The 18,698-nt window shown below is 43.1% G+C and overlaps 2 protein-coding genes across 6 annotated transcripts in view; one reads left to right on the top strand and one right to left on the bottom strand.

Annotated features, from left to right (window-relative positions):
• The window catches only part of macrod2 (mono-ADP ribosylhydrolase 2), a 1,144,633-nt gene that overhangs the window by 968,721 nt on the left and 157,214 nt on the right, over nucleotides 1-18,698 (bottom strand). The gene's annotated exons all lie outside the window — the stretch shown is intronic.
• flrt3 (fibronectin leucine rich transmembrane 3) lies at nucleotides 1,547-17,861 on the top strand. 4 transcript variants are annotated; one of them, XM_014207696.2, is made up of 3 exons: nucleotides 1,547-1,897; nucleotides 12,108-12,377; nucleotides 14,397-17,861. In XM_014207696.2, exon 3 carries the CDS (start codon nucleotides 14,453-14,455, stop codon nucleotides 16,418-16,420), a length of 1,968 nt encoding a protein of 655 aa, XP_014063171.1. In that variant the 5' UTR covers nucleotides 1,547-1,897; nucleotides 12,108-12,377; nucleotides 14,397-14,452; the 3' UTR covers nucleotides 16,421-17,861. The 4 variants fall into 4 exon arrangements, with proteins under 4 accessions (XP_014063171.1, XP_014063180.1, XP_014063187.1 ...); XM_014207705.2 differs by having other exon boundaries at nucleotides 12,108-12,267; XM_014207687.2 differs by having other exon boundaries at nucleotides 1,548-1,897; nucleotides 12,108-12,998.

Consider the following 18,698-nt stretch of genomic DNA (forward strand, 5'->3'; position numbering starts at 1 on the left):
AATACAGTGTAGACATTGTTAATGTTGTAAATGACTATTGTAGCTGGAAAAAGCAGATTTTTTTATGGAATATCTACATAGGCGTACAGAGGCCCATTATCAGCAACCATCACTCCTGTGTTCCAATGGCACGTTGTATTAGCTAATCCAAGTTTATCATTTTAAAAGGCTAATTGATCATTAGAAAATTATTTAGCAATTATCTTAGCACAGCTGAAAACTGTTGTCTTGATTAAAGAAGAAATAAAACTAGCCTTTTTTAGATTAGTTGAGTATCTGGAGCATCTGCATTTGTGGGTTCGATTACAGGCTCAAAATGGCCAGAAACAAATAACTTCTTCTTCTGAAACTCGGCAATCTATTCTTGTTCTGAGAAATGAAGGCTATTCCATGCGAGAAATTGCCAAGAAACTGAAGATCTCGTACAACGCTGTGTACGACTTCCTTCACAGAACAGCGCAACTGGCTCTAACCAGAATAGAAAGAGTGGGAGGCCCCGGTGCACAACTGAGCAAGAGGACAAGTATATTGGTGTGTAGTTTGAGAAACAGACACCTCACAAGTCCTCAACTGGCAGCTTCATTAAATAGTACCTGCAAAACACCAGTCTCAACGTCAACAGTGAAGAGGCGACTCCGGGCTGCTGGCCTTCTAGGCAGAGTTCCTCTGTCCGGTGTCTGTGTTCTTTTGCCCATCTTAATCTTTTCTTTTTGTTGGCCAGTCTGAAATATGTTTTTTTCTTTGCAACTCTGCCTAGAAGGCCAGCATCCCGGAGTTGCCTCTTCACTGTTGACGTTGAGACTGGTGTTTTGCGGGTACTATTTAGCTAACACAACGTGCCATTGGAACACAGGAGTGATGGTTGCTGATAATGGGTCTCTGTACTCCATAAAGAAATCTCCTGTTTCCAGCTACAATAGTCATTTACAACATTAACAATGTCTACACTGTATTTCTGATCAATTTGATGTTCTTTTAATGGACAAAAAATGTTATTTTCTTTCAAAAACAAGGACATTTCTAAGTGACCCCAAACTTTTCAACGGTAGTGTATATGTCCCATATTTGACAGTGATAAGAATCATCTCCTTCTCTCTCTCCCTCTTTCAATGTCAATTCAATTTCAATTTAAGGGGCTTTATTGGCATGGGAAATATATGTTTACATTGCCAAAGCAAGTGAAATAGATTATAAACAAAAGTGAAACATACGGTACAACCCACATTTCCCTGACACACTCCCATCCTCTGCCAGGGCAACGCGCGTACTCTCGTTTCCGCTCCTTTCAGATCAGCATCATCTTCTCACTGCTGTTTACCGCTACACACACACTTCGCATACGAAAGGCTCAGAACGTCCAATCCCTTTCTTCTACTCCCCCTAGCGGCTACACATAACACTGCGCCCTCAGCCACTCAGACAGAGAGAGGGAGAGAGAGAGAGAGAGAGAGAGAGAGAGAGAGAGAGAGACAGAGAGAAAGGGGACCGAGCAAGCTGGAGAGAGAGAGCGAGGCCCCTCCCTCAGATGACATCTATCTATCTAGCTCTATTGAAGCGCTAGAGGCTGATGTAAGTTCACACTTGTAGTGCGCTCTGCCCAAGCGATCTGTCCTGCCATTCCTGGGCTCTTTACCACAGCCAGCGGACTGGAGTGTGTATGTGGTGTGTATGTGAGGACCAATAAACACACACCAGACCAGTACTGCTGCTACAGCTTCAGACAGACTACAGAACTGATACCAGAGCTATACTGTAGCATTCGGTTGGTGTTCAAGACTGGGCTTTTTGGATCTGAAGACATTCTCTATCTGTTTTGGATTGGAATATATTCTGTTTTACAGACTGCTTTTCTAGGGAGGATGTATATTTGTTTTTTACTTCTTGGTTCATTCAGGAGGTAAGTGTCTTAAATGTTGTGCTGGAGTTCTATTGCATTTCTCTTTTCCTGTATCCCCCTTTTTCTAAAGAAGGAAATAAAAAAGTGAGCAGATTTGAAGAAATCTATTTCTGGTTATTTCAAATGAGGACAGCTGCATACATTTTCAAACATAAATAATTCTGCAGCTATGGGTTTATGCCTTGTCACTAGGCTATCGGTTTTCTTTCAGAATCAAATGTATTTTTAAAAATCTATTTTTGGGTTGATGGTGTGCGATTAAGAGGGCATTTTACACCAAATAACAGAACAAATGTATGCATGTGGTTGTATAGCCTATAATTCAACCTCACAGCTCATAACAGCAAAATCAAGTTCGTTCTGAAAAGAGTTGATAATTACGCAGAATATAGAGCACTAAATAAAACTAAAACACATAGATTATTCCTTAATATTCTTAATTTTCTAGTCACTTTCCAACACACAAGGCTCCTTTGCTAGACGTGTGTCTTTTGCCAAATGCATATTTTCTCTGATAGGGTCGACGATACGTTCCGAGAGAAACCAGCAGCTCGCAGCTCAATTTTACCTCTGGCGGCAATGCAGCCTTTTCCTCCGTGTCTGTCTGTCCCTCTCTCCGCATTGCAAGTACTTCTACCGACCACGAAGACGGAGTACCGCAATGACGCTCCGCTAGCTCGTTCATACGGCTGACTGACTAGACTGATCCAGATAAATACAGTCTTTATCCAAACCCTCTCAACTCCTCAGTGGAAGGAAGCAACAGGGACCGCGAAGTTATCTTTCTATCCCTTATTCACTACGATATCTTTCAAATTACAAATGGATAGCCTACTGAGGGATTCCGAAGGTGCAAATATAATGGAATGAATCGTGGAGATATAACTGCATAAAAGACCAACACTACACTGTAAACTTTTACAGTGGTATATCTGGGAAGAATGAGCGGTCAAAGCATCTGGCACTCTTAGAAAAAAGGGTTCCAAAAGGGTTCTTCGGCTGTCCGCATATGATAACCCTTTTTGGTTCCAGGTACAACTATTTTTGGTTCCAGGTAGAACTATTTTGGGTTTCATTTAGAACCCTCTGTGGAAAGGGTTCTACAGGGAACTCAATATGGTTCTACCTAGAACCAAAAAGGGTTCTTCAAAGGGTTCCACTATGGGGACAGACGAAGAACCATTTTAGGTTCTAGATAACACTTTTTTTCCTAAGAGTGTAGCCTAGCAAGCTTCGGAGGAGCTGGAAGACACCTCAGTGAGTGTATTAAATGACGATGCTGATCTGGTAGAGAAGGAGAGCGGAGGTTTGTCACGGAGGGCAGCTTAAGACGATGGGAAAACTCCGCTAAATGCAGCTCTCGCAGACGGTGGGAGTTTGTCTCTCTCTTCTCTCCTCTCCCACCGCCACAACAAGCTCAGCGACATGGATCAACTCGACTTTTTATTTTACACCATTTTGGGAGGGAATTTTCCATGTGCTTCATGTGCGTTTTCACCACAAATGGTGTTAGGGGTAGCCAAGCTGCATTTCGATGTGTGGTGTGTTCTTTCTGTGTGAGCAATAAACATACAAGCTCCTCTCCCTCTCCGCATGCCATAGCCACATACACGGAGCGTGCTCACATTTCGGTGCGTTGTTTTCCATGCCAACCTTATGCAGTTGAGGAAGTTATGTTCGTATAATACGCCATAAAATAGATAGTGATAAGCTAGAGGCAACATAATAGCTCGTTCATGTCCCAATCACATATATCTGAAGATAATGACCTATAGTCTCTATCCATAAGAGTACAGCAGAAAAAAGGAAGCGCGGTTTGGTTAGATGATAGCACCAGAATTATCTGGTTGAGCCGGTTATATAATCGGTTTAATAGGTCTCCATCAAACAGATTCCCACACGAATGTTAAGCCTATGATCGACATACTGTAGCTTGCCTATTAGACGATGCGTAGTCAGTGTGAATGAAAGTCCAGTCTTAATTGGCATTCTCTATTTTATCCTACGGATTATCAAAATAATGATATTGACTATTTATCTAATAATATCAAATATGCCTATCTAATATTACCACAAGGTTACTGAACTGCGCATTAGGCCTACTAAATAATCAGGTGTTCTTACTTTTTTTAAACTGCATTGTTGGTTAAGGGCTTATAAGTATGCATTTCACGGTAAGGTCTACTGTATTCAGCGCATGTGACGAATACGATTTGATTTGTATTGGCTATTTATCTACGATAAAAAAAACTAACACTCTTAGAAAAAAAGGTGCTATCTAGAACCTAAAAGAGTTCTTCAGCTGTCTCAATAGGAGAACCCTTTTTGGTTCCAGGTAGAATCCTTTTGGTTCCAGTTAGAACCTTACATGGAACCCAAAAGGGTTCTACATGGAACCAAAAAGGGTTATTCTATGGGGACAACTGAAGAACCCTTTTGGAACCCTTTTTTTCTAAGAGTGTAGCAAGAACAGGCTACTGGAAATTGTGTTTTGTTTCCTCTCCTGTGATCAAAAGTGTTGTTATAGGGACATAGCTTATGTGTGTATTGAGGACTTGGTTATCTGCTAACATCTAAGGCAGCAAGCCAGATGACATGTAGCTGGGCTATAGGCCTATCGGGTGATGAAATTAACTCAGCCATTGATCTTGGTGAAATGGTGTTTAAGTCCCAATCCACTATTCGGGACACAACTCACATTAGAAACAACTGTCTAGGCCTGTAGTTTCAATATACAAACTGATTACACATTTAAAAGGAACTTCTTGAAAGGTAATTGTAATACCCGACAGATTAAAACAAAATGGTAGCTATTGGCAGATAGCTGAAAAAAACAGGATATCACAAGAGCATGTCTGATTCCAATAGGCTACACCAGAGCATTCTATTTAGCAATACACCGCTCCGGGCTACACTAATGAAAACAAGTCTTAATCACTGATAAAAAAATAAAATAAAATGGCTACTAGCTATTGACAAATAGCCTGGTCTGTTTACATCAGTCTGTCAGTCAGGCAGGGTAGGGAGACAGAGCCAGCCTATTGTTCTACTGTGTGGACTGCCCCAGGGCAAAGTCACTGGTCAATTGGTTTTCACAGGGAAGAATCTCCTTAACTGGATTAGATCAGTCTAGTAGGCAAACCAGGTCACTACAGACATGTGTTTATCTAGACAAAGGACTGACAATAATATGATAACGTCTGTTGTTGCCTTTTTAACTTGGACTTTTTGACTAAACTGAGGAAATAATGATTAGAAATAGATAGTCCCTTTACATCACGTTCAACCATACATGTGTCATCTACTAGACAAAGATATTATACATTTTTTGCTTTAACTTTTTATTTTGACTAAACTGAGGCAGTCATTTTTAGAATTAGATAGGCCCTTTACAATACTTCTAAATCCAATCAATTATTCTCTACATTTGTAATCGTATTCTGAACATTTAGGCCTAATTCAATTCCATCCATCATTAATGAAACAATAAGGCTATTTTTAATCACCAATTCCAATCCCACCAGAATGAAATCACTAATTATACTGAGAGATAAAGAGAATAAAGTGAAGAGAAATGTAAAAGGCAAGAAGGAAAATGAGCTTTTCTCACAAAGCACCCCAATTCCTTTCATTTGCCTGAGTCAAATATGTGAGAGTTAACATGGAATGTAGGCTAAAGGGCCTACAGTATAATAAGCTAAGGTCCTAGCTGTCCATGCCCATGCCTGCTGTCCTTTAGAACAGTAGTAGCCCCCATTCCTTAACAGTGGTTCTGTTAGCCGATTACAACCTACACAGCCAAGCACCAGAAGTGCACCAGTCCACACACTCTCACACACACACACACACACACACACACACACACACACACACACACACACACACGGCTGGTTCCTCCATCTTGCAGTGCCTACCACCCCCGTGTGGTAAAAAGCATGCAGCTGCTGCAGCAACAGACCCCACTCTCTCTCTATCTCACTCTCTCTTCTATAGACCACCCGTCATCCCCAGACCCCTTTCCTCCTCTATCCCCTCTTTCTCTGCTCTATAGGCCCAAATGGTCTGGTAACCGGGGCGTTGTTCATCCCATCTAACCGATAACAACACCACCAAACCTAAATCCCTGAAACTAAACTATGATAGATTCTCTTTCTGAAACACGGCCTGCCTGTCTGTGTCCCTCACTGTGATTTCAGATGCATTCATGAATGTTCTTTTGTGTCTGTGCACCCCAGTAGGCCTGGGTAAGACCCAGTGGGCCCCAGTAGCTCCACAGTAGGCCCTATGCGGCCCTCCTCGCTCACGCTTTCTCTTTTTCTAACAATTACTTAGAATAGTGACAAATGGAGACAGTTGGCGAAGGTGCCTGGGGGTACAGTAAAATAATCTATTATTTATCCTAAAGAATAAAAAATCTGTTCCTCTAAAATCAAAGCCAGAAGCAGAAAGGAAACAAAATAAATAAACTGACAGTAAGGGTAAACATCAATAATAGGTATAACCTTTAAAACAAATGAAACTGGGAATTCTAAATTCTATGGTTGATGTTTTTCCTTTAGCCTAAAATTGATATTTATCTTCGAAGATGTTAAATGCAAGAGCCTCACTTCTAAGCTTCTGACCAACCGTATTTCCATAGCATGCTATGTATTGCTATGTATGTAGTTGCAATCTATCTATAACTATGTTGTGATCTAAATAAATAAACTACAACACGTACAAATACATCATTGATTTCCCAATGGAGAACTATACAGTGATTTAAATTCATTCTATAACGATTGAATATTTAACCACAGAAACTTTGGTCATTTTAACTGTTTCCTCTAATAATTCAGTCCATGTAATTTTATCACTTACTTTGTAAAGAAACTAAAAAGACGTTTTAATCTAAAATACTTCTTGACAGCCATGAAATTGTTTCCAAATTGCTTCAGTTTTCCCAAATCTCTTTCTTTCTCGCTGGGATCTGTGTCCAGAGGGCATATGTCTTAGGCCCTTGGCTGCGTCTCAAATGGCACAACAGATGTAGGATCTTAATTTGAGCCAGTTTGCTACAGCATAAAAATAATCCTGCAGCAACAGGACATGTGAATTATTATGTGGATTATAATTAATGGGCATTTTTGTAAGGGTTGATACATTGTTCGTAAGGGAAAATTACATCTGAAATGTCAAACTTCCAAAGCCCTTTTAAACCTAAAATACACTACGAGTTTAACATTTCCCCTGCACCAGAGTGATCAAATTAAGATCCTACACCTGTATATTCCCAATATAGTGCACTAATTTTGACCAGGGCTCATAGGCTCTAGTGTATATAGGGAATGGGTTACCATTTGGGATGCAGGACTTGTTATTCTAGACTTAAATCTCCCTAGCTGTGGCTATAATCTATCACGTCCTGTAGTTTTGTGTCAGTCTCTCACATTATCTTTCCCTCCGCTAGCTGAAAGTGTGTGTGTCTGTGTGTGTGTGTGTCAACACACAATCATATCAATTTTGCTAGTCCACATTCAGTGGAGTGGAAGCTGGTTATGGCGGTTTACAAAAATCTCCTGCCGTCTATAGGAGGAGCTTATTAGGACGATAGGGAGAGACATCCATCACCCAAAAAACCCTGCACCCTTTTCCACCTCACATCACTGTTAAAAACATTGGTGTGTGTGTGTTGGGGAAGAAGTGGATGTGTGTGTGTGTGTGTTGGGGAAGAAGTGTATGTGTGTGTGTGTGTGTGTGTGTGTTTGGGGAAGAAGTGGATGTGTGTGTGTGTGTGTTGGGGAAGAAGTGGATGTGTGTGTGTGTTTGTGTCTATAGATCAAAACAAACTATACAGTATAAAAACAAAGCTCTACGAAATGAATTAATTCAAATAAAAGAACGGCAGTAAAGCGATTGACCAAAACCTTTGAACATCTAATCCAAATCCCCTCAGTGGACATCTCCCAGAGCAGAGGGCCCTCCTGCTTGTCTTGTAATGAACAATAGAATGAAGCCACCCCGGTGAGAAACCCGATAAGCGTGGAAAAAGGCAGCCAAGAAGCCAACCAGGCCAGGGACTCAAGCTGTCTGCACTAACCGTGAAGGATAGCCCCTACTTGGTTCAGAGAGGAACACTACCCGGCAGCACACCACAAAAAAAGTCTCAGGACCCTCCCTGCTACAATACTATTGAACAGACCACACCACCAAAACAAACACCACCTCCCTACCTCAGCCAGAACTCTAACCTATTCCCAGAACTCTAACCTATTCCCAGAACTCTAACCTATTCCCAGAACTCTAACCTATTCCCAGAACTCTAACCTATTCCCAGAACTCTAACCTATTCCCAGAACTCTAACCTATTCCCAGAACTCTAACCTATTCCCAGAACTAACCTATTACCAGAACTCTAACCTATTCCCAGAACTCTAACCTATTCCCAGAACTCTAACCTATTCCCAGAACTCTAACCTATTCCCAGAACTCTAACCTATTCCCAGAACTCTAACCTATTCCCAGAACTCTAACCTATTACCAGAACTCTAACCTATTCCCAGAACTCTAACCTATTCCCAGAACTCTAACCTATTCCCAGAACTCTAACCTATTCCCAGAACTCTAACCTATTCCCAGAACTCTAACCTATTCCCAGAACTCTAACCTATTCCCAGAACTCTCCCAATAATAGCAAGTCTTTTTAAAAAGTGACTCTAGGTTCAGTGCATCATGCAAAATAAATGTTGGGTCTTTCCTCGGCCCTGTGCACATGGACTAGCATCAGTCTTACATTAGTAACAAGTCACCTGTTCCTTTCACTGTAGGCTGGACACTGAGTCAGAGGCAGTCATCATGTTAGGGTGAGACTGGGTGACAAGCCAGGAAGGCTGGACACTGAGTCAGTGGCAGTCATCATGTTAGGGTGAGACTGGGTGACAAGCCAGGAAGGCTGGACACTGAGTCAGTGGCAGTCATCATGTTAGGGTGAGACTGGGTGACAAGCCAGGAAGGCTGGACACTGAGTCAGTGGCAGTCATCATGTTAGGGTGAGACTGGGTGACAAGCCAGGAAGGCTGGACACTGAGTCAGTGGCAGTCATCATGTTAGGGTGAGACTGGGTGACAAGCCAGGAAGGCTGCTCCATGATATTAATCAGTATATGTATTCAAAGAAAGTCAAATCCTTTGTCTTTGTCTCTCTCAATGAGAGCAACACATTGTTACAACACATAATATGACATTTGAAATGTTTTTATTCTTTTGGAACTTCTGTGAGTGTAATGTTTACTGTTCATTTTTTTATTGTTTATTTCACTTTTGTTTATTTTCTATTTCACTTGCTTTGGCAATATAAACATATGTTTCCCATGCCAATAAAGCCCCTTAAATTGAATTGGAATTGAATTAAGAGAGAGAGAGAGAGAGAGAGAGAGAGAGAGAGAGAGAGAGAGAGAGAGAGAGAGAGAGAGAGTGGTGTGTCAGTGTGGACGTGGGGACCAGAAGTCCTTACAAGAATAGTAAACAAACAAAAATGTGACCAACTGGGGACATTTTTGTTGGTCCCCACAAGGTCAAATGCTATTTCTAGGTGGTTTAGGGTTAAGATTAGAACTAGTGTTAGGGTTAGAATTAGGTTTAGGAGCTAGGGTTAGTTTTAGGGTTCGGAGCTAGGGTTAGGTTTAGGGTTAGGGCTAAGGTTAGGTTTTTGTGTTACGGTTAGGGTAAGAGTACTCTTAGGTTTAGGTTCAGGGTTAGGGAAAATAGGATTTTGAATGGGACTGAATTGTGTGTCCCCACAAGTTCAGCTGTACAAGACTGTGTGTGTGTGTGTGTGTGTGTGTGTGTGTGTGTGTGTGTGTGTGTGTGTGTGTGGTCATCAGACAGCAGCATCTCAGGACTGGAGCTGTAATCGGGTTACAAGCCTCTCATTTCCATAATCTTCTCCATAGGCTACAGGTGTTAAATTGCCCACTCTCGTCCCTGTTCTACAGGAGCACACTTAAATGGCAGCTAGTGGAACACACACACACACACACACACACACACACACACACACACACACACACACACACACACACACACACACACACACACACACACACACACACACACACACACACACACACACACACACACACACACACACACACACACACACACACACTCTTTAGCAGAGAGCAGAGCGAGGTACATGTAAGTACATAATGCCATTGTGTTGTCAGGGGAAACATAACATTCATTTAGCAGAGTAAGTTCTATTTTTAACACCAGTGGGCCAGGTTTCATATAAGGTGCATTCATAGTAGTAGGTCGTTAAAAGAGAGGGTGTGTGTGTGTGTCTGTATGGGTTGGTTCTTCTATTCTTGTGGGGACCTAAAATCCCCCAACGTCCCCACAAGGATAATAAAACAAGGAAAATTCTCCCTCGTGGGGACATTTCCCACATCCCCATGAGGACAAAGGCTATTTGAAGCTTAGGAGTTAGGTTTAGGGTTACAATTAGGGTTAGGGCTAGGATTAGGGTCAGGCGTTAGTGGTTAGGAGTTACATTTTGGGTTAGGGTTACGGGTTAAGGTTAGGGTAAGGGTTAGGTTTAGGGTTAGGGAAAATAGGATATTGAATGGAAATACATTTTAGGTCCCCACGAGGATAGAAGTACAACACGTGTGTGTGTGAGAGAGAGAGTGTGTGTGTGTGAGGGAGGGATGGAGGGAGGGAGGGTGGGGTGAAAGTAAGGGCGAAAGGTGATGCTGGGACACGGGTGGGGTGGCTGGCCCAGTTGTATTCATGAGCCTTTCAAATGAGCTTCATCTCACATGTACATTTCTGAGCAGTGTGAACAGAGGAGGGAGTTTCATTTCACTCAGGAGCAAGAGAGGCCGCCTTAGGGGGCCTTGCTCAGGGGCGTGTTGCCCTGGTCATAGCTTCTGTCTAGAAACGACCCCTTTTCTTTTCTGAGAACAGAGCAGATTGCATTCTTTAATCTTAGTCAGAAACTCAGAGGCCAAGTCTTCATCCCAAATGGCACCCTATTCCCTACATAGTGAACTACTTTTGAAAAAGTACTGCACTATATAGGGAATAGGGTGCCATTTAGGACACTTCCCACAATGAAGCATCAGCTCTGGTTAAAAAACGAAGCAGTGTCAGCTGAGGCAGTGAATTGAGCAAGACAGGAGGGAACAAGAGGGAAACAGGGGTCTAGATCACTGATGCTTTTCATATGGAAAGACATTCTTTTCTACCATCACCACAGAAAAGATGGGGGGGAAGGGGTGCTGGGGGGGAGGGGCTGATATTAGGGTTGGGGGGGTGGAAAGGGCAATGCACACAATCACGGTTGAGCAAGCTGCTAGGGGGAGAAAACGTTTTATCTTTTAAAAATAAAAATCCACAGTGAACACAGCGGTTAATCTGGGTCTCACCAACTATGTCCACTATCAAAGAGAAGCAGCACAGGCTTTTCTCCCAGGCTAATTCAGGCAAAGCAAAATAAATCCCCCTGATCTACAGATACATTTAATAAGATTTAGGGGCTCTGACTCAGTCTCAACTCCCATAAGCAAACCCATCTCATCCCGGCTAGTGTTCATACCATGTGTGCTGTTGATAGATGTTGTATTCCTCACGATTTAGCCTATACAGAGATTTAGCCTACATAGAGATTTAGCCTATACAGAGATTTAACCTACACAGAGATTTAGCCTATACAGAGATTTAACCTACACAGTGATTTAGTCTACACAGAGATTTAGCCTACACAGAGATTTAGCCTACACAGAGATGTAGCCTATATAGAGATTTAACATAGAATAAATAGGATCTTCACAACCCCTTCTCTGTTAGAGATTTCTGAACCACCTTTCATTAATTCTGAATTTCCCTATAGCATTGTCCTCTATAATTAAAAAAGACATGCATTGTTTGATGAGAGTGAAGGAAGAAGGAGTTCAACAGACAGAGGTAGACTTAATGGCACCATGCTGTGTGTTTCTTTGCATTTAGGCCAGGCAGCAAGCCATACGACATCCATTAACCTTGAAATCTGGGTCTCAAATGGAACCCTATTCCCTATAAAGTACATTACTTTTTACCAGGGACATTTCCCAATGATTTCCCTTCACTCCTCATACTTACAGACACTGTCTGTCTGACAGATGTTACATTGATTGCTAATTGCCCATGGATGTTAAATAACGTTGATCTCTGTCTCTTTGGCTGTTTTTCAGAGAACCAACCAATGCAGAATAGTGTGGGTACAGGAATAGAAGCAGGACACAGCATGGTCCAGAGAGCAGGTGTGTGGCCGTAAGGGAACAAGCTACTACGAGGCTGGGCCTGGGAGAAGCGATCCTACCATTGTTCTGTCGTCCACGGGTCTCCTGAGGAGTACGTACCACTCTGTTACTGGAGTATCTAGAACTTCCCTAGCCCTGGATTCATGGAAAACGGCATTCTGTGTTTCCTGCAAGGCTGGAGTACATAAGTGATACAGCAGGGTTGGTATTGGCATGGCTCAGTCCAGCTTTGGGTATTCTTTTCTTTTCTGTGGAGAGCCTGCTGGAGTTACCCTCCCCTTTCCTGAGAGGACCTAACCTCAGCTGCAGTTTCAAATCTCTTCCCTAAGAGGAGGGGGCCTCTATGTAACACAAAGAAATCTCATTTGGGGTTATTGGAGTTGCTGAGTTGGATGATACAAGGGCTCTACTACTACTACTACTACTACCATTGGGACGTTCCTTTTTAATATTACCCCCACCCCCCGAAATCTTGTGCTTTTGAGAGGAGGAAGACTGCAGCTTTGTCTTTCAGTTTGAGTGGAGATGCTTTTTCTACTGGCTTATCTTCCATGGCAAAACCTTTGATGGCCTGAGAGGCCTGAGCAGGCTGACAACACAAGAGGAGGGTCAGCGAACAAACACGGATCAGCTGAGTTCAAACACACTGACCTGGGTCACAATAGAACCAAGGGTATAAGCAAAGACCTCTCTCTTACTACGCTAATAAACTTTTCCTTTCTGAAAAGGATTAATAGAAAAGATTTCAACATACATCTTCATCTGCTGGATGGGGAAAGGATTCTTGGGTGGCTGCAGAAGGATTATTTACAGATCCTTCAGGTATGACAGCTATGATTGGATGTTGGCTGTGGCTTCTTTACGCCTCACTGACCAAACCAAGGTTTCTCTGTGTGTGTGTGTGTGTGTGTGTGTGTGTGTGTGTGTGTGTGTGTGTGTGTGTGTGTGTGTGTGTGTGTGTGTGTGTGTGTGTGTGTGTGTGTTGTGTGTGTGTTTTCTAATGAGACGTGGTGGAAGGAGAGGTCAGTACATGAATGCTTAATTAAAGTAATAAATCAGTACTTGTCTAATTAAAAGGGAAACCACACTTCACTGGTCACAGTATAAACTAAAGGAGAAAGACAGACAAGCAGTTTGCACCTACTGTTTTGCCATATTAATTTGAGGTCATGACCTCTTGTTGTTGCAGTGCTAGTTAAGAAATAGTTTGTTGTTTCCTTGGTGTTTGAGGCTGTATATAGAGAAACAGCACATGACAACTTCTACTTCTACAGATATACTGCTGTGCTAAAAGGTAACTTAAATGTGATTATTGATGCAATATTAACTGCTCTAAATCAGTTAATGCTACCAGTCACAGCCAAGCACTGAACAGTTCAGCCATGTAGTTAGTGAATGGATGACTGATGAGTGCAGTTTGGTTTACATCGTTCCACATTTGGTATTGAGTCTGCAAAGCACTGCCACTGCTACCTAGCAATCTGACCAGCAATGCAAAGAATCTCCCTCTGAAGACTTGTTCTACTGAGACAGTTATTTCTTGAGGAATGTTTTCTGTTTTTCTCCTATAGTTTCTGTAAATAGAAGTTACCTTATGAGCTCTAGGCCAGATTAATGTAAGAATGTAAGACAGAGAGCAAGAGAGACGTTTTCACAACAGTTAATTTACAAGGCCTGACTTTGTTCACGCACCCCCCCCCCCACACACACACTCTAGCAGCAATGAAAGGCAGCCTTGAGAAAGATACAGAAACGTGTAAAACAACCAAGGCCAAGCTATTACATTTTACAAGCTAAAACCCAAGCACAGGGATTGAATTCAGAAGAGGCCAGATGTTAAAGGATTTTCTTATCTACAAACAAGAAATGAGGAAAAGGGAAAAACATTGTAAACTTCGGAAGTTTCTAAAGTCTAATGGGAATGTATGTGCTAACGTTATGTGTGTTCCTTGAAAACAGCCCTTTGCACTCAAAGTAGTTTCAGCCTCGCTAGTTGCTTTAATTCATTTTCTGTGTTTGGTAAATCGTAATAGTAACAATTAATATCAATTTAATAGTCTGCATAGGGCCTACAAACAATATAATATATTGCAGAACGTTTATTGCGGAAAGAGCTTGAGGCAACACAATTCAAGCAAACAGCAATTACTAGAAACAAGGATGTTGGCTTCCCTTTAAAGGCCTTGTGCATTAACTTTACCCTTCTGTCTCCTCCCCAAGGGTTCCTGAGTGATCACACTGCCAGACTACACCAGACACCACAACCTCCAAACAAGATGACCGCCCAATGCAAGAACTTCCTCCTCTTCCTGACCAGAGTAGGACTACTCTTGGGTCTGGCTAACCCTCTGGTGACCTCAGCCTCCTGCCCCTCGGCCTGCCGGTGTGATGGGACCTTCATCTACTGTAATGATCGAGGCCTCACCTCTATTCCTACCGGCATTCCGCTGGATGCTACTGTACTCTTCCTCCAAAACAACAGGATCAAAAGTGCCGGTATCCCCACCGACCTGAAGAGGCTAAGCAATGTTGAGAAGATCTATCTGTACTGTAATAATCTGGACGAGTTCCCCCAAAACCTGCCGATAGGAGTCAAAGAGCTGCATCTACAGGAGAATAACATTCGGATGATTACGCATGCATCGCTGGGTCAGATCCCACTGATCGAGGAGCTACACCTGGATGATAACTCTGTCTCGGCGGTTAGCATCGAGGAAGGAGCGTTCAGGGACAGCAACCACCTGAGACTACTTTTTCTGTCCAGGAACCACCTGAGCACCATCCCGTCCGGCCTTCCGCAGACCATCGAGGAGCTGCGCTTCGACGACAACCGGATCTCGTCGATATCGGAGGCGTCCCTCCAGGACCTGATCAACCTAAAGAGACTCGTCCTGGACGGGAACCTACTCAACAACCGTGGCATCGGCGAGATGGCCTTCATCAACCTGATTAATCTCACCGAGCTGTCCCTGGTGAGAAACACACTGACGTCTCCGCCGGCTAACTTACCGGGAACCAGTCTTGAAAAATTGCAGCTCCAAGACAACCACATCAACCGGGTACCGGCCGGGGCTTTCGCTTTCCTCAGGCAGCTGTATCGGTTGGATCTATCAGGCAACAACCTGAGCAGTCTGCCTCAAGGAGTGTTCGAAGACCTGGATAACCTCACACAGCTCCTGCTCCGTAACAACCCATGGCAGTGTACTTGCCGGATGAAGTGGGTGAGAGACTGGTTAAGGTCGCTGCCGACAAAAGTCAACGTTCGAGGGTTTATGTGCCAGGGGCCGGACAAGGTGAAGGGGATGGCTATAAAGGATCTGTCTACTGACTTGTTTGACTGTGGAGGCTCTGACTTGGGCGGGAGCCAGGGGGCCCCTACCTTCGAGACCAGCACTGTCTCTAACACCTTACCCCCCTCACATCCACAATGGCCCTCCTTTGTTACTAAAAGACCAGTGGTGAAAATGCCTGAACTGAGTAAGAACCACCGCAGTACTACGACACCATCAGGTAGAAAGATCATCAGGATCAGTGTGAAGTCGAGCAGTGCAGAGACAGTGCACATCTCCTGGAGGGTTTCTGTACCCATGACTGCCCTAAGGCTCAGCTGGTTAAAACTGGGCCACAACCCTTCATTTGGTTCCATCACGGAGACCATCGTACAGGGGGAGAAGACAGAGTACCTCCTAACAGCTCTAGAACCGGAATCCTCATACAGGATATGCATGGTTCCCATGGAGACCAGCAACATTTACCTGTCGGACGAGACGCCGGTTTGCATCGAGACAGAGACCAGTTCTCTGAAGGCCTACAACCCCACCACCACTCTGAACCGCGAGCAGGAAAAGGAGCCTTACAACAATTCCAGTCTGCCTTTAGCCGCGATCATCGGCGGGGCTGTGGCTCTGTTGGCAATGATAATGCTGGCGCTCGTGTGCTGGTACGTGCACAGGAAGGGTTCGCTGTTTTCCAGGAATTGCACCTACAACAAGGGCCGACGGAGGAAGGACGATTACGCAGAGGCGGGGACGAAGAAGGATACCTCGATCTTGGAGATACGAGAGGCCTCTTTTCAGATGATCCCTATACACCCCGTGCCCGTGTCCAAAGAGGAGTTTGTGATACATACGATTTTCCCTCCGAATGGATTGAGTCTGTACAAAAGCCCGCACAGCGAGACCAGTATTAGCAACAGGAGCTACAGAGACAGTGGAATACCTGATTCAGACCACTCCCATTCATGATATTGATAACGCAGGACATTTATTATAAATGAGTGCGTTCGGTGATGACTTGAAACTAAGTGGCTATAAGACATTGTTATAAAACACTGGATCTAAAAGACTGAGTGGGGAAGCAATGTTCTTCTGTACATTTGCCCATATAATTTATATTTAAGGACATTTTATGACAAAGAGGAGAACAAACATGGTTCACATTGCAGACAGTAGGCCCATCACTGAGCCGCAGGTCAGTGTATGTTGTAATTAAAACTGCAATTCTATATTTTAGGGGTTTTTAGTAATTTGTACTGTATTTCCTTTGGCTTAAGGTTACCTAACAACCAACTATAAAAAACAAACTCTGTTCTACTGAGATATGATGACTTGTCAACTGTGAAAGTGGGTTTTCATTGCTGTGTTGAACAATCAGACTTGTAGAATAAAGCACAGGTCATTCCTTTGACACTCTTTTTGTGGCTGTTCGGTAACAACAAAAAGGCAAAAGAAATGACATGATGATCAAAACTAGGGCACAGCTGATTAACTAAGAAGAACCAGGGCGAAGCAGCGAGACAGCAGGCGTGTTGCCTTCTTCCTCTGAGGAGAGACAAGCAGAGAGCAGTCGCCTACATGTACCTAGCCGGAGAGACCCAGAGGGGTGTATCTCTTGAAACATGGACTAGATATGGAGGTGTCATGCTTTACATCTTTGCTTGTTCAGTGTGTGGATTCATTTAGTTTTTCTGTTTGGAAAAAACAGAAACAGAGACAGCACAGGTAGAACACGTTTGTGTGTGTGTGTGTGTGTGTGTGTGTGTGTGTGTGTGTGTGTGTGTGTGTGTGGTGTGTGTGTGTGTGTCAAGCAGTCCTGTAGAACACAGCACAGGGCATATGAAGCACACAGACCTTTAGGGGAGGAGAGGAGACCCTCTCCTAACATATTAACCCATGTAGGGTGGCCAGGCTGACAACCCCCCTATATCTCTATCTGGCTAAACTACAATGGATGCCATTCTCCAGTACCTTGTACCATAAGTCATCCAAACTTGGCCCTCAAACATAGCCTAGATATAAACAGGGCAAGAAAAAACGACGTAGAGAAAAAATGGCTTTCTTTTGAATACAAACGTCACCGATTTCCTTGTTTATGATTATGATTTTGTATTTTGTATTTTTTTCCAGATTGAAGTCACTACTACTTCTATGTTACCACAATTTCAAAGTTAATTGTTCTTTACAAAGTTGCTCAGGGATTCTTGAAAGTCGGGACAATTGTCCCATCTTTCAAGAATTCCTGAACTGAAAACCAAAGTGCTTTGAATGCTCTTTGGTCCAGTCTTGTATGTGCCTTGATCTAATGCTTATTGTATTTAGCTTTTTAAGAAATCAGTGACTTTTTTTCATACACACTTGAATATGAGAAAATATTGGTCATATTGCAGAATAAAAGTGGATAAAAATACCAAGACTTGTCTTTCTTACCTGAAACACAATTTGGACCCCATTCTCAGTCTGCATAAGAAAAACATTGCAATGCACTCATGCGCTTGATACTTTTGCAAATATGAAACATCATTGTCTATAAGCACAAGCACAAGTATACACTCAAACAGAATACATTCTGGTCAATAATAACCACACTGTCTCTCCTGGTTGGTTAACTAACAGTGAAACAACCACAGAAGCCCAGGAAGGGAGATAACATCCTTTGAATGACATCATCCATATACAGACTTCCTAAAAAAGGTTTTGGAAGGAAAATGGCAGATTTAGCGCTCACAACTATGACCTATTTTCTGCTGAGATTAAAAAATGCATTTCACTCACAGCGATGAGGAAAATGTCTGCCTGGCTGTATTTCCAAGATGTACTGAGCTTTTTAACTAGGAGACGAGGGTAGAGATGATATTGTTCTTTAACATGCAGTGTCCCTCAGCCTCTCTGTGGGCAGTCAGACACACACACACACTCCTCTAACAACCCAGTCTCTCACACACACACACACACACACACACACACACACACACACACACACACACACACACACACACACACACACACACACACACACACACACACACACACACACACACACACACACACACACACACACACACACAGTAGGCAATCAGTCTACAGAGCAACAGCTGCTTGAGGCTGGCGTTGGTCTTTCATGTGGTGAAGCCAGCGTGTGTGATTTATATCAGATGGTGTGGTGAGATCTGGGCTCTCTCTGGAGAGACAGAAAGAGAGAGACAGAAAGAGAGAAAGAGAGACAGAGAAACAGAAAGAGAGAGAG

This window comes from Salmo salar, chromosome ssa01, assembly GCF_905237065.1.
Source record: "Salmo salar chromosome ssa01, Ssal_v3.1, whole genome shotgun sequence".
Classification (NCBI taxonomy): domain Eukaryota; kingdom Metazoa; phylum Chordata; class Actinopteri; order Salmoniformes; family Salmonidae; genus Salmo; species Salmo salar.

Bases quoted from the DNA above. Each gene is read 5' to 3' on its own strand.
- flrt3 (XM_014207696.2), top strand. From the start codon at position 14,453: ATGACCGCCCAATGCAAGAACTTCCTCCTCTTCCTGACCAGAGTAGGA.